General features: G+C 40.8%; 1 protein-coding gene across 10 annotated transcripts in view; it reads right to left on the bottom strand.

Annotated features, from left to right (window-relative positions):
* myocd (myocardin) overlaps positions 1-15,498 on the bottom strand; it is a 647,048-nt gene that overhangs the window by 38,680 nt on the left and 592,870 nt on the right. For all 10 annotated transcript variants that reach the window (XM_059948795.1, XM_059948785.1, XM_059948789.1 and 7 more), the window contains 2 exons: positions 9,671-9,746; positions 7,303-7,464 (listed from right to left, as the gene is read on the bottom strand). In XM_059948795.1, the coding sequence (XP_059804778.1) occupies positions 7,303-7,464; positions 9,671-9,746 (238 nt within the window). The remainder of the gene's footprint in view (positions 1-7,302; positions 7,465-9,670; positions 9,747-15,498) is intronic.

Here is a 15,498-nt window from a genome sequence, read left to right as displayed (position 1 = left end):
TAATCCTGTGTAATAGATGATTTGCCTCGTGGTAGAGGTGCCAATTATCCTGGATAGAATCAAAGTTACAGAAGGAGAAAAACAATGATTTTTTTTTGTTGTTTTTTGGAGACAAAAATGCTCTGAAGATATCGTAAACATTGAAAGAAATACCATTTAATCAAGATGGGTGGGAGAGGACCTTCAAATGATGAAACCATCTAGACCATGTTAAGCCGGAGTTGTGAATCTTTTCCAAGGGCTGGAAGAATCCTATCCTGATTTAGGGAGTCTCTGAGCAACTCCTAGCATACAGCTAAACTGGACCCTGCTTTTGATCTTGGTGACCACTGTTTTAGTCTCACTCAGCATCCATGGGACAGAGATGCTCTGAGAAAAGGAAAATTGCCAGAGTTATGTATTAAAGGTGTGTTTTCCTGAGGAACAATATAAGGAACTATCCAAGTTGCCTGAAATTAGAAGTGGCTGTTTCACCATCACTAGTAGCCACAGACTATATCAGCACAAAGCTCATTAAGAAAAATATTTACAATTAAAGTTTACCCGTTTGCCTCATTATCCAGTAGTAGTCATTGTAAATAATTGTCGAATATTCTTTTACTAAGAATTAAATACACCATTGTCTCTTTTCCCTCTAGCTGAATTCAGCTGGCTTTAAATAAACTGAAATGCATTCTCCCAAGACACAATGTTCTAGCCTATAATCACCTCACCCCTTTGACATAAAGGAAATTACAGGCAGGTGCTTTATGTGGCTTGGCTGCACAAATGCATAGACACATCTGTAGTAGGTTTGTCATTGTCACTCTCACTAAAAGATGCCATTTTGCATGATTTATGCTGACTACTGCAGATTATGCTGACTGCAGAAAATATCAAGAGAGCAGTATTTATCAACTGATAACAAAATTTAGAGCTCTCAATTCCAACCTGGACATCGAGAGGCATGGAGGCATACTTTAAGCGGCAGAAGGTCAAAACTGTTGACTATAAGAAAACTGTGAAGCTTGTCGACAGGCTCCTCGGGTAGTATTCCAACAATTATTCAAAGGCCTTAAATTCTTTAAGTCTTTCATTGTGAAATTAATTTCATTCCCAAGTTTGATATGTTGACATATTTCATTTATTAACTTTTACTTTCTTAATGAAAATGTGCTACTGAAAGTGGGGTCAATTGTATTAGGACTAAGTTACATGCATGGAAAAATTTTTCTTTGTACTCCAAGTTACTTTTTTAATAAAACTTTAGATTTCATTTTAAAATTAGAAATGAATTATGGCTGCAGTCAGCAGCTCTCTGGAAACTGAACGTAGGACAGTAAATGTTGGTAGGCTCCATTATAGTGCAGACCTTCAGATCCAATCAATCAAATGTTCTCAATCAACATGGAACTCAGCAGGGAACTCAGAAACGGAAGTTACTGCTGAATTTCCCGCTTTCAGCCCAAAGAAGCCACTTCTATATTATAAGAGATCGATGTGGCACACCATAGAAATGGTTTGACATTCAGAAACATGCATATATAGTTAAATTTAATCAACCCATGAAGAATTTGATTTAAAATTTCAGAAGTCCTAATATTTTTGCTAAAATGCTCTTTCAATTGATATCTAGTACTCAGTAAAACAAGAATCAAATTAAATGACATGCTAAAATATATCATTGAACCAAATAAGGTGACTTGTCAACTGAGTCTAAAAAGCCTCAATTGCCTATCATTTCTGTTCAGGAACAATCACAAATGATGTCAAGGTGACGGGTAGCACACTCCTTCCCTATCTGCAGCTGAGCTAGTGTACTTCACCAGGAGACCAGTAGTCTGTTGTAATCTCTAAACATAACGGATTCAGCCACTATGCTGGACTTTATCCTCCTAAGCTCTGCATTGAAGGTGCTGACAAGGACCTGGGTATAAACAGTTTCTGATTCACCCTTCAGCTATGCACAAGATGTCAGCAGACGGCCAGCTCAACATTCATCTGCTACATCAAATTACAGTTCAACTTGAAGATCATTTCTTGTAAACTTGGTAGTGATATCAACATTTGTTATGGCTAAATATCTATTTGTTAAGCTTTTTAATTTCAGCTCAAGGGCAAAGGCGGTATAATTAATTCAGTCTGTTGGCGATTGGCTGTAATTACACCTCAGATAAACTCTATTTCAGCAATTGAGCACAAATAGTTTAATAACTCTTTTGAACAATGCAATGCTGATTAGAAATGTAATGTGTCACGAAGAGGTATCTACAAAGAACAATTTCAACCTACCATGGTTTTCTTTCAATGATTCATATTAAGAAAACACTTAGGGAAAAGTTGATGATGGATTTAAAATTTCTGAAATTGCCTCACTGCTTTTTGATTTCCTCTACACAATCAGTGACAAACTTAGGAAAGAGAAAAGGAAAATGCAAGCTGGAGGTAAATCTTCTTTCCTGGCGAGGTTGCAGGAAAAGACCACAGGTCTGGTAATAGAGACTATAGAGACACTATATTCTCCCGTCCTTAGTCCCTGCAAACATGAATCTGCATAACTCTGTGGCAACTGACCACAGATGCTGAAGTTCTAAACTTTCTGATACAATGTTGTTAAGGTTTTCTCTGACTATCCTACGCTCTTCGAGTCCCATAATGCCTAGGGGTGAGAATGCAACTTCCTGAATTGCTTCACTGAAATGGATCTTCAGTGATCTTTCATCTTGTGAGTTCAATGAACAGGGATTTCTGGACAAAGGCATCTTTTTCATGGCAACAAAAAGTGACTATGTTATCCAAAGCTAGAATAGAGGTGATCAGACAATCACTGTACATCTCATAAACACGGTGACTGCAAATGCTCAAGACTAAATAATGTACATTATATAAACACTCAGACACTATGTATACACAATAATTCATGGAGTAACAAACACACAAATAGGCCTAACTGGTACATCGGTGCAGCAGCAACACATCACAACAGCAGTGGAGGGAAGCAGGTGGTGGTATGATCGCCTGGTTTAGGGGCATGTTTCATTGTGTTTAGTCATCCACCCATAGATTTAGTCTATTTTCTAGTTTTTAAAGCAAATGGCTTCTTGAATGAGTCACCCTTGTTGATGATAACTTTGAGGTTGTCGTTGCAGAAGCTTTTATCTTGTCTGCTCTTTAAAATTATTGTTCCATTTGTCGATGTAGCCAATTTCAAAGAGATGCCAACACCAACCCGATGCTCACCAGCTTCCACATGTCCTATCACTTGCAGTTTCACATCCATGCCGTCGCTTTTCTTAGACACCTTAGATGTACCACCCTCACTGGAAGCTGCAGGTCTTTTTCCAGACATGATGGGTGGGAAAAAGAGCAATAAATTGGCGAGGGAGCAAGAACATTTACACGGGCAATGGAGGCAGAGCGTGAACTAATAGGTGATTGGCTTAGAGCACATGTAAAACCCTCTAACTGACTGATTGAATGTTTACTGTACTGGCGGCCACCCTTGAAAAGTTTCAGGTGTTGTTTAGAATGAATTTTTGTCATTTTTAAAAATTTCAATAAAGTATTGAATATCCACATTGTAACATATCAGTTTACATGGGGTCTGAGTAACTATACCAATGGATTTGTTTTTCTCTGGAGAAATTATCAAGAATTCACAAAAAAACGCTATTATTTCTGTTACCTCTACTGTAAACAAGGACTGTTTTTTGGGTTAATTAACTTGGTTTACTGTGCAATAGACTGTATGAGTAATACTTGACAATCCAGTTCGAACACAGTGCACAACATGGTGTTATCATGCTGTAGTTTACCAGCTAAAAACCTCCTGCTGGAATTGGAGTTCATCTGGGAAACTGTTCAACCAACTTCCCAAACTGAGGTCACTCCAAGTTCAGCCACTGAGGTGGAGTAGATGGATTATAGTTGTATGTACTCATGTCCAGAGGCTGAGTTTCTAGTCATTAGTAAGCCAATGAGAAAATGGTCCCAATGTTTAACATCCACAGAAGTTATCAATCATTATCCCTTTCTGTACAACACCACTCCCTACCCCCCTCCCCCCCAACCCAACCACAAGCAAAAATTCTGCGCAATGAGGCTGTCATGGAACAAATCCTATCATCTTGGAAGCCACCTCTCAGTGAAGGTGGGCATCACCACTGTCTTCAGAGCATCAGTACAGACTCTGACCATCTGAGGAAAAGAGTATTTGAAGATCAGGTCTGTCACAATGTTTATGACTTACTGGGCAGAAAGGGCAACTGACTGTAAAACCAGATCTTTTCCGTGCTCTGCACAGCTAGAAGGGACCTGGTGGGCAAAGGAAATGATTTAAACATGTTGTTCAAGTCACCATGAATGGGTGACTTGAACCACAGCGCACTAAATCTGCAGCACAATGTTGTTTATGACATCCGTAACTGGAGAAGGACCATTTGGGACGACACTGGGAACCTTGATCCCATTTGTCTTCAGCAATCACAAGCCCAATGCAAACAGTGGAAAGAGCACAGTTACTCACAGGCAATTCACACACTTGTCTGTGAACTTCCTGCCTTACAGCTACCTTACAATCCACAGTGGAAGATTTATTTTAGTTAATGATCTTGTTGGGCTAATTGTAAGGAAGTAATGATATAATGGAAGAAACTATTTCTCAATTTACGTCCACACATCATATTGAAACTGGTACAAAATTCCAGAGTACATGAGGTTACCAACATTAAAAATATGTTTTAATTGTAGATTTTCCTTCCTGTAAAAATATCAGGAAGGAATAAGATTAGCAAACTTATATCCTGAGTTAAATATTAGAAATTCCACACTGCAGGGCTTCCGGGAGATTTAAGTGTTAATTTCTCCAAGAGTGAAGACATCTAATGATAATGATGCAAACTGAGCTTCTCGGAAAAAATGCTTTGATCAGGAATATAAGTACATTTTAAAAAAAATAATGCAATTACTTCCAGACTCTCCTTTCAGAAGGATGTTGCCATTACACTAATTGCACAACCCCTGGCAAGACATTGAAGACCAGCAAAAGGGTTGGAGGCTCTTCTTCCTGACAGCATACAGGAGGTGAATGTTACGCTGAAGATGTATAAGATGTCGGTGAGGCCCAATTTGGAGAATTGTGTGCAGTTTTGCTCACCTACCTACAGGAAAGATGTAAATAAGTTTGAAAGAGTACTGCGAAAATTTACAAGGAATTTGCCAGGTCTGTAGGACCTGAGTTATATGGAACGATTGAATAGGTTAGGACTTTATAACAATACTTCAGTATTGTGTACAGTTCTGGTCACCGAATTATAGGAAAGATGTCAACAAAATAGAGAGAGTACAGAGGAGATTTACTAGAATGTTACCTGGGTTTCAACACCTAAGTTACAGGGAAAGGTTGAACAAATTAGGTCCTTATTCTTTGGAGCATAGAAGGTTGAGGGGGGACTTGATAATGTTATTTAAAATTATGAGGGGGATAGATAGAGTTGACATGGATAGGCTTTTTCCATTGAGAGTAGGGGAGACTCAAACAAGAGGACATGAGTTGAGAGTTAGGGGGCAAAAGTTTAAGGGTAACACGAGGGGGAATTTCTTTACTCAGAGAGTGGTAACTGTGTGGAATGAGCTTCCAGTAGAAGTGGTAGAGGCAGGTTCGGTATGGTCATTTAAAGTAAAATTGGTTAGGTATAAGGACAGGAAAGGAATGGAAGGTTATGGGCTGAGTGCGGGCCAGTGGGACTAGGTGAGAGTAATCGTTTGGCATGGACTAGAAGGGCCGAGATGGCCTGTTTCTGTGCTGTAACTTTTATCTGGTTATATGGTTTATTTCTTGGAACGTAGAAGATTGAGGGGAGATTTGATAGCAGTATACAAAACTATGAGGGGTATAGATGGGGTAAATGCAAGCAAGCTTTTTTCACTGAGGTTGGGTGGGATTACAACTAGAAGTCATGGGTTAAAGGTGAAAGGCGAAATGTTTAAGGGGGACATATGGGGAAACTTCTTCACTCAGAGGGCCGTGAGAGTGTGGAACGAGCTGCCACCGCAAATGGTGCATGCAAATTTGATTTCAATGTTTAAGAGAAGTTTGGACAGGTACATGGATGGTTGCGGTACGGAGGCTATGTTCCTGATGCAGGTTGATAGGAGTAAGCAGCTTAAATGGTTTGGCATGAACTAGATGGGGCGAAGGGGAATGTTTCTGTGCTGTATTTTTCTATGACCCTATACCCTCTCAGTTGCAGGATGTTTCTAGCCAGATGACTGTGCAGTTGAACAAATTATAAGCCACCCACATGTTACAAACGCCAGAATTATGGACACCTGTACAAATGAACAAGCTCCTCTAATTCAAAAGTCTGATGAATGTATATACATTTGTTCTTATGAACAACAAAACTAGTTTTCTCGCTGTCCCTCTTTAATAATTGTTCTTTCTTATTATCTTATGTGTGCTTGGTGCCATTCATTATAATACAGTTATGGTTACTACAGTGAGTGATTTTTTTCATATATTCTGATTTAAGTTCAAATTCAACTTAAGGACATCTCTAAAACTGGGGCCCATTCATTACCCGGGGCAGCCTGCAAAGGAAGATTGGAAGCTCTGAAGTGGTTCAAGAAGGCATCCCCTCCTCAAAACATTCTGGAATTGGCAATAATGGCACTTTACATTCAGACCTATAGCCTGTACAATGAAGACAACGAGTATCAATTCCTTCAGAATTCTACTGATATTGGTAAACCAATCTATTTGTTTTGATAAAAATCAATCTCAATGTCTAATTCTTCAATATAACACACAAGGGATAATTACTTAGAAATTCATTGATAGAACCATAGAACACTACAGCACAGTACAGACCCTTCAGCCCTCCATGTTGTACCGACCCATATAATCCTTAAAAAAAGTACTAAACCCGCACTACCCCAGAACCCTCCATTTTTCTTTCGTCCATGTGCCTGTTCAAGAGGCTCTTAAATACCCCTAATGTTTTAGCCTCCACCACCATCCCTGGTAAGTCATTCCAGGCACTCACAACCCTCCATGTATTAACTTACCCCTGATGTCTCCCCGAAACTTCCCTCCCTTAATTTTGTACATATGCCCTCTGGTGTTTGCTGTTGGTGCCCTGGGAAGCCGGTACTGTCTATCCACCCTGTCTATGCCTCAAGATGGTTTGTTGTGCTAAATGGGGATTGTACTTGAGGTGGCGATGGTCCCCTAAAGTGTTCCTAACCGTACTGATTCTGAGATTTCTCGGCATGTAACAGTACAAATCTCAAACTCTGATCAAAGGTGAGCTTTGTAAATACCATTGATTGCCTCTTTCACTGCTGAGTCCACTGGAATTATATTCTTCTTCACCAGTTCCAGAGGTCCAGGTCTTTGGGCTATCTTCTCATTGAGATCATCGGCCAGCCTTGCCCGCTTGAGCTTCATCTGAGTTGCTTGAAGTTTACCCTCCGCAGGTGTATCTTTTGGACCATAAAGAGAAGCTTAGTGACTGGTCATTTGAAATGATTACAAAGCAGATCCTGTTAGCCCAATAAGCCACACTTCACGCCCCCCTCCCCATCTACTCAACCACAGCTGGAAAGGCTGTCATTTCCTGGCATGGATACGGAGGCCAAACCCCACTGGACCTTAGCATCCTGGAATGTTGGGCAACTGAGACTCTGGTGTGAGACAAAACAGACTGCAGATGCTAGAATTCAGAACAAAGAGAAAAAAAAACTAAAAGACCTCACCAGGTTAAACAGCAACTGTGTGGGCAAAAGGTGCAAACCCAAGTTTCAGGTCAAACCCCTACATTAGGTAGTCTGAGTAGCCAGGCCCTGGGGTCAGTATTAGCAGCCATAAAAGCCATGGGGTGTGTTTTCTAAATACATTTTAAATGTCTCTGATACTTCGAGTCATCTAAGAAAATAAAAATTCATACAAGATTCAAAATTACACTATTAAAAGAGTTACCTAAAATACATAAAAAATAAAAATACTGAATTTAAGTAAAAGAATAAAACAGGTGCTTGAATCATTTCCCTGCAATTTCCATTCACATAAATGAGTTCGCAGTTCTTGCATCAAGTTAACCCTGCATGGGGTCTGAGAGGCTATGCCCCAATGTCTTTGCTGGGAAGTCCCAGAAAGGCTAGGATCTGCAGCAGTAGCAGGAAGTTTTGAGGGAATCAGCAAGCTCTGAACCTCTGCACCTGACAGCGTACATCTGGGATTCACGGCTATTTGAATGACTGAAGACCAGATGAACGTTTGGAACCATCAGCATTAGCCAACACGCACTGTCATGTTATACTGTCTCAAAAACCTATTACATATGTTATCAATCAGAGCAAAGCTGACAGGTGAAAATATTAAAATGATTTCCCATGAATTAAGCTGCTTTTTTATCCCAGCATAAAAAAGCTGACCTAACTACAACTGTTCTGCCCCCAACATCCTGGGAATGCTTTCCTGGCTATTACATTAAATTTCCTAAAAGGTCAACACTGAGGTCACAATCCTCCAGGATGGCCCTGAAGCCTCCAAAAATTACACGTCATTATTAAACTAATTTTGTAGAAAAATCAGGGGGTGTGTTTGGGAGTGGGTGTTCTAAAATGTATTTTTGTTTTGCTTTTCCTTTTATTGCTTTTGTCTATTAGTTATAAAAATGTTGGAAATGAGGAACAAGCAGAGCAATTAGGACAGAAAGTCACGAGGGGGTGAGTTCCTGGAATTTTCTAAAATGGAGCTGGAAACTTTATCTAACCCATTACCAATGATGGCCATCGAACTCCACTCAGAGCATAAGGGAGGAAACACCTGCTCTCTGGCTAATTTTAATTCCTTGGACCCTGAGATGATCCAGTTAATATCCTTCTTGGAAGGAAACCAAAGAGTAAATTGTGGATGACAAGGTAACCTAATGCTGCCACGTTAAGGTAGCTGTTTGTGAATTTTGGCTATGCATCATTCCTGATACATTCTCGTTTTTTTTTTAAAAAGAGAGCTACTTTTATGGAGAGCATGTAACCCAAAGGCAGACTTCATACACTGCAATAGGTGTCAGAAGTATAATCAGAATAAAATGAGAAAGGAAACACAGCGTTTTGTCAACAATCCTTCTATCAATAGTCTGGAGTATGGACTTTCAAACTTTTGTAACTTCTTCCAAATGGAAGAAGTGGGGTCGGAGGGGGTCCTTGATCATATTGGCTGCTTTCCCAACGCAGCAGGAAGTGTATGGAAAACTGGTTGTGTGATGGACTGAGAACCATAACTGCATGTGAGGAACGTGACTAAAATTAGATGGTTGATTAAGGGAACATGAGGGGATAACCAACCAAGGCCTGCATTTGGAACTTGACATCAACTCCTTGTCAGGAACTCAAGAGTTCATACATCTTGATTTGATCTACTACATTGTCAGAAGGTCTATTTTAATAAATCCTAGATAAGGCCTCATATGTGGTCATTCAACACTATTGGTACATCTGCACAAATCAAATCTGCAGTGCAGACCAACAACGGCACCCACCATGGATAAGTTCTCATTGGGCACCATGAGAAATAGATGGTCACCAAGAATCCTGTCACTAGGTTTGGAATACATACACACGTTACTTGCATAACATTTATTCACCATCAAGGCAATAAAAAATGACAATGCAGTCACATTCTTACCTTGTAGGATATGCATATTAACCAGATCTGTTTTCTCAGGTCGACTTCTAATCTTGTGTTTCAAGTAATCTTCTGTCTGTAAAGTGTAAAGAAAATGAGAAGCATATTAAAGCAGAGTTTATTACGCTTTTAAGGAATGTACTAAAGGCAGAGTTTTCTTGAGGACCAAGACACCCACTTCTGCTCCTTGTCCATATGTTCATGGGTTTGTAATTAGTTGTCAACAAAATAGAAATTAAGTTGATTAAAACATCAAAGGTGTATTATTTGCCAGGAACAAATGACAAACTTGTAATGCCCCTGATTTCATGGAGCTGTATGGTTAAGCAGCAGAGTTAAATAGGAAAAAATATTCTTTAGAATTCCTCATTTTCCCGTGCAACACCTATCCTTTTATTTCTTCCTTTCCCACTATCCAGGGAACCAACATGTTTTCCAGGTTTAGCAACTCTTCACCATTTCTCTTCCAACTCTGTGTACTCCACTCACTGACGATATGATCTCTGCTTCACTGGAGAAACTACAGGCAGACTGGATGACTGCTTTGCAGAAAGCCTCTGTTCAATGTATAAGACGACTTTCCAGATGTCTATAAATCTGATCCTCCATACCATTTTGACCTCTCTTTCACCTGCTACACTGTTTCAATTCATCCTAAAGTAAGATTGAGACACAGCATCACAACTTCCAATTTGGCACATACAGCTTCAGAACGTGTCACTGAATTCAACCATTTCAGACAACTAGCCTTCTCAATTTATATCAGAATGAGTTATTTCAGATCAAAGATCACCACCTTCCCCTTCCCTAGACCCTGCTCGACTTGCTGAGTATATCTAGCATTCTTAGCTTTCAATTCAGATTTCTAGCATCTGCTGTATTTTGTTTTAGTTGGCATTTTATGGATTCAGCATTGTATTCCCCTTTCCTCTCACATCCTGTTCTTATTTTTTTTCCTTTTCTGTTCATAACCCTTCCAGGCTGATGATCTGTGACAAATAAACCTCCATCTACCAGTAGCACCATCACTGTGTCACTCAGTCTCCCTTGATAAGTCCATGAGACCATAAGAGATAGGAGGAGAATTAGGCCACTCAGCCCGTTGCACCTGCTCCACCATTTTCGTCACAGCAGATCCATTTTCCCTCTCAGCCCACAACCTTTCACTTCCCGATTAACCAAGAATGTATCAACCTCCGCCTTAAATACACCCAATGACCAGACCTTTTGCAAGGAGTTCCACAGATCCACCACCCTCTGCCTAAAAAAATTCCTTCTCATCTCCATTCTCTATTCTGAGGCTATGCCTTCAGGTCCCAGACTCTCCCACAATAGAGAACACCCTTACAACATGCACTCTATCTATGCCTTTGACATTTGATAGGTTTCAAGGAGATCATCCCTCATTCTTCTAAATCCCAGAGCCACCAAGTGCTCCTCATTACCCTCTCATTACCAGAATCATTCTCATGATCTCCTCCGAACCTTCTCCAATGTCAGCACATCAGGGGATCAAAACTGTCCACTCTGCAAGTGAGGCCTCACCTGTGCCTTACCATTACATCCTTGCAGTTATATTATAGTCCTCTTGAAATGAATGCTAAAATTGCATTTGTCTCCCCATCACTGACTCAACCTGCAAGTTAACCTTTAGGGAATCCCACATGAGCACTCCCAAATCCCTTTGCACATTGGATTTTTGAATTTTCTGCCCATTTAGGAAAAGCTTCGATGCTTTTGTTTTTTCTACCAAGGTGCATGACCGTACACTTCTAGTGTTATCTCTATTCCATCTGCCACTTCTTTGCCCATTCTCGGAATCTATCTAAGTTCTTCTGCAGGCTCCCGGCTTCCTCAACACTATCTGCCCTTCCATTTACCTCTGTATCATCCACATACTTGACCACAAAGCCATCAATTCTATCATCCATATTACTGACAGACAACACAAAATGCAGTCCCAACACCCACCTCTGCAGTACACCTATAGTCATCGGCAGCCAACTAGAAATGGCTCCTTATATTCCCACTCTTTGCCTCCTATCAATCTTCCAAATCTACCTGCATATTGAACACCCCATGACTGTTGTAACATTGCCCTTTTGACATGCAATTTCTATCTCTCACTGTAATTTGTAGCCCACATCCTGACCACTGTTTGTAAACACAAAGTACACTGCAGATGCTGTGGTCAAATCAACACGTACAACAAGCTGGAGGAACTCAGCAGGTCAGGCAGCATCCGTGGAAGTGAGCAGTCAACGTTTCTGGCCGAGACCCTTCATCAGGACTGAAGAGGGAGGGGGCAGGGGCCCTATTAAGAAGGTGGGGGGAGGGTGGGAAGGAGAAGGCTGGTGGGTGTCAGGTTAAAAACCAATCAGAGGAAAGATCAAGGGGTGGGGGAGGGGAAGCAGGGAGGGGATAGGCAGGAAAGGTGAAGAAGGAATGTAAGGGGAAAGCACTATGTGTAGTAGAAGGCGGCAGAATCATGAGAGAGGTGATAGACAGCTGGAGGAGGAGGCAGAGTGAAACTGGGATGGGTGAAGGGAGAGGGATGGAATTACAGGAAATTGGAGAATTTAATGTTCATGACTACCCAGATGGTATATGAGGTATTGCTCCTCCAACCTGAGTTTGGCCTCATCATGGCAGTAGAGGAGGCCATGTATGGATATATCCAAATAGGAATGTGAAGCAGAGTTGAAGTGAGTGGCAAATGGGAGATCCAGTCTGTTGTGGAGGTGCTCGACAAAATGATCCCCCAATCTGTGTTGAGTCTTGCTGATGACTGTACCGGGAGCTCCAGATGCAATGGGTGATCCCAACAGACTCACAAGTGAAGTGTTGCCTCACCTGGAAGGACTGTTTTGGGCCCTGAAAGGTGGTAAGAGAGGAGGTGTAGGGACAGGTGTAGCAATTACGCTTGCGGGGATAAGTGCCAGGTGGGAGATCCGTGGGGAGGGACATGTAGACCAGGGAGTCATGGAGGGAATGATCCCTGCAGATAGCGGAGAGGGGTAGAGAGGGAAAGATATGCTTAGTGATGGGGTCCTGTTGAAGGTGGCAGAAGTTACGGAGGATAATGTGCTGGATCCGGAGGCTGGTAGGGTGGTCCTGCCTGTACCCCCCCCCCCCACCACCCCTTGATCCTTCCTCTGATTTGTTTTGAACTTGACCCCCACCAGCCTTCTACCTCCCACCCTCCCCCCACCTTCTTAATAGGGCCCCTGCCCCCTCCCTCTTCAGTCCTGATGAAGGGTTTTGGCTCGAAACGTTGACTGCTTGTTTCCACAGATGCTGTCTGACCTGCTGAGTTCCTCCAGCTTGTTGTACATGTTGATCTGACCACTGTTTGGATGCCTGTATATAACTCTCATCAGGGTCTTTTACCCTTGCAGTTTCTAAACTCGACCCACATTGGAGCAGAAGGTGTAGCAACTGAAATATATTTTTCTAACTTCTCTTCATTTCTGATGAAAGGTTGTCAGCCAGAAATATTGACTTAGTTTCTCCTGACCCGCTGAACATTTCCAACATTTTTGATTTTAACTGTGGAATTTCAAGAGAAGGTTTGGTGTATAATCAGAAATGAATATTTCACAAGAACGCAAGCCTGGGATTTAAATAACAGCTGACTGACTGAATAAACAATGCAACATGCTCCTCTGAAGAGCATACAATTATTAGTTATCCATCCATCACATCATGTCTTTGCAACTTGACAGTGTATCGACTAAACAACATGTGAATTAATGATTCACAGATTTCATGAACTCATGTTCAAATATGAACAGTAACGTTCTGGTGAGTTCTCTAGCGAACATGAAATTTTGCATTTTCTTGTGCTATAAATAAAGCATCTTTCAAAAAAGAACTTGCACAATTAATTTGAAATAATACAGCCCTTCCTGGTGAGGAAAAAAAATCCCTGCTCAGGCAGAGTGGAGAGTTTTGCATTATTACCAAGCACAATGATGTGTCCTGTTTCAGCTTACATCTATCAGGCCTGTATTAATTTGAATTCCGAAGCAATTTCCTCTGACTGGAATGAGGGTGCTTCTAGAATGAGGGGTCACTGTCTGACATACAATGTTTGTAACAGAATCAAGGAGAATTCCGTCACTCAGGGCAGAAAAAATGATATGGCATTCTCCATCATAGAAAGCAGTGGAGGCCAAGTGTCTGAACAATTTTACGAGGATGTGGTCAGATTTTTTAGACATAAATGTCAAGGGATATTAGGAGAAAATGGGAAAACTGCTCAATGCATCACCAGCACCAGCTGACCTACCATCAAGGACATATACCAAAAAGGTGCCGGAGGAAGGCTGGCAATATCATGAAGCACTCTACCCATGCTGCTTATGGACTGTTTGTCCCACTCCCATCCCATTCTACGTAGCATCCACGCCAGGACCACCAGAATCAAAAACAGTTACTTTACCCTAGCAGCGAGGGTGATCAATACCCACACCCACCAGCCCACCCTAAACCACCATTCTACTATCATTTCCTGTCAGAGTCACCTTCTGTACAGACACTCCTGTGCCTAGCATCACTTTATGGAGATACAATCAATCTATGTGTACAAAGCTATCTTATGTATTTATATTTATTTTATTTTTATTATTGTGTTCTTTATCTTATTATTTTTTTATGATGCATCAGATAAGGAATAACAATTATTTTGTTCTACTGTGAAGCAGACTTGATGGGCCAAATGGCCTAATTCTGCTCCTATATCTTTTGTTCTACAGTCTTTATAATCAGGTACTGGAAATGACAAACAATCTTGAATCCCAGAAGATGGAGGGTTATTCAGAGTCTCTTTCGACAGATCTACTCCTTATCTTATTTTTTCTGTGTAAAGAATGTAATGTTGAATGCTGGTACAATTATCCATCTGTCACTTCACTTGTACTGAATTTCCAGCAACAAATGCATAATTGGTAAAGGAACCAAATGAAGAGCAATGTGCTGCCTCATGCTCAAGTATCCAGTTACATGGCAGCTACTTGCAGGGACTTGGAGGTTATCAGCTATCTATCCTTTGGAGCTGAGCACAGACTTGCTTTCCTCTCATTTCCATGGACCCTGTGATATCAGGTGATCAGTGTTACATTTTGTTTCAAAGCATTAAACTGATTCAAAGGAAGACAGGAGTCTGAAATGCAGGTCTAAATTCAAGTTTTACTTCAAGTGAGTACTGTATTCACATCGTAGTGTGATAGCATCTGCAATTAATGTACATTTACATATAACCAATAATTAGTTATTTAAATCAACAACAAGAATGCTTAATCAAGATATCCATACAGACACAAGAATACTGAACCCTTACTGCAATATTAAATACACAACAGTAAGCAGCACTTACTGTGCAGATGTTGGAAACCCTGAGCAACACACACACACAAAATACTGGTGGAACTTAGCAGGTCAGGGGAGGGTCATTTCCCTCCAATAGACACTGAGTTCCCCCAGTATTTTGTGTGTGTTGCTACAGACCTTTACTCACATCAACCATCTAGACCTAGCTGTTTCAAATAGAAAAATATCTACCCATTGCTTCTTCTTTCTGGTGGGTAACTGGCTTTCTTTCTCCATTTCTTACCAAACTACAAGGCCAACAATGGCAATAAAGGTCCTGGCAGAATATCTTCTCAAAAGTACATTGCCATAGAGACCAAAGACTTTGTAAAATGACAAACGGACTCAGTAATGCAAAAGAAATTTTTAAGTATCAAAATGAAGTTCACTAAAATAATCAGAGAGGCATGCAGTTCAAGGGGTACCATTACAATATTTGTACAGATGCTGGTTCTTTG

Source organism: Hypanus sabinus, chromosome 23, assembly GCF_030144855.1.
Source record: "Hypanus sabinus isolate sHypSab1 chromosome 23, sHypSab1.hap1, whole genome shotgun sequence".
Taxonomy (NCBI): Eukaryota; Metazoa; Chordata; class Chondrichthyes; order Myliobatiformes; family Dasyatidae; genus Hypanus; species Hypanus sabinus.
The sequence above is the reverse complement of the archived record's forward strand: the minus strand, read 5'-3'. Positions and strand labels throughout refer to the sequence as shown.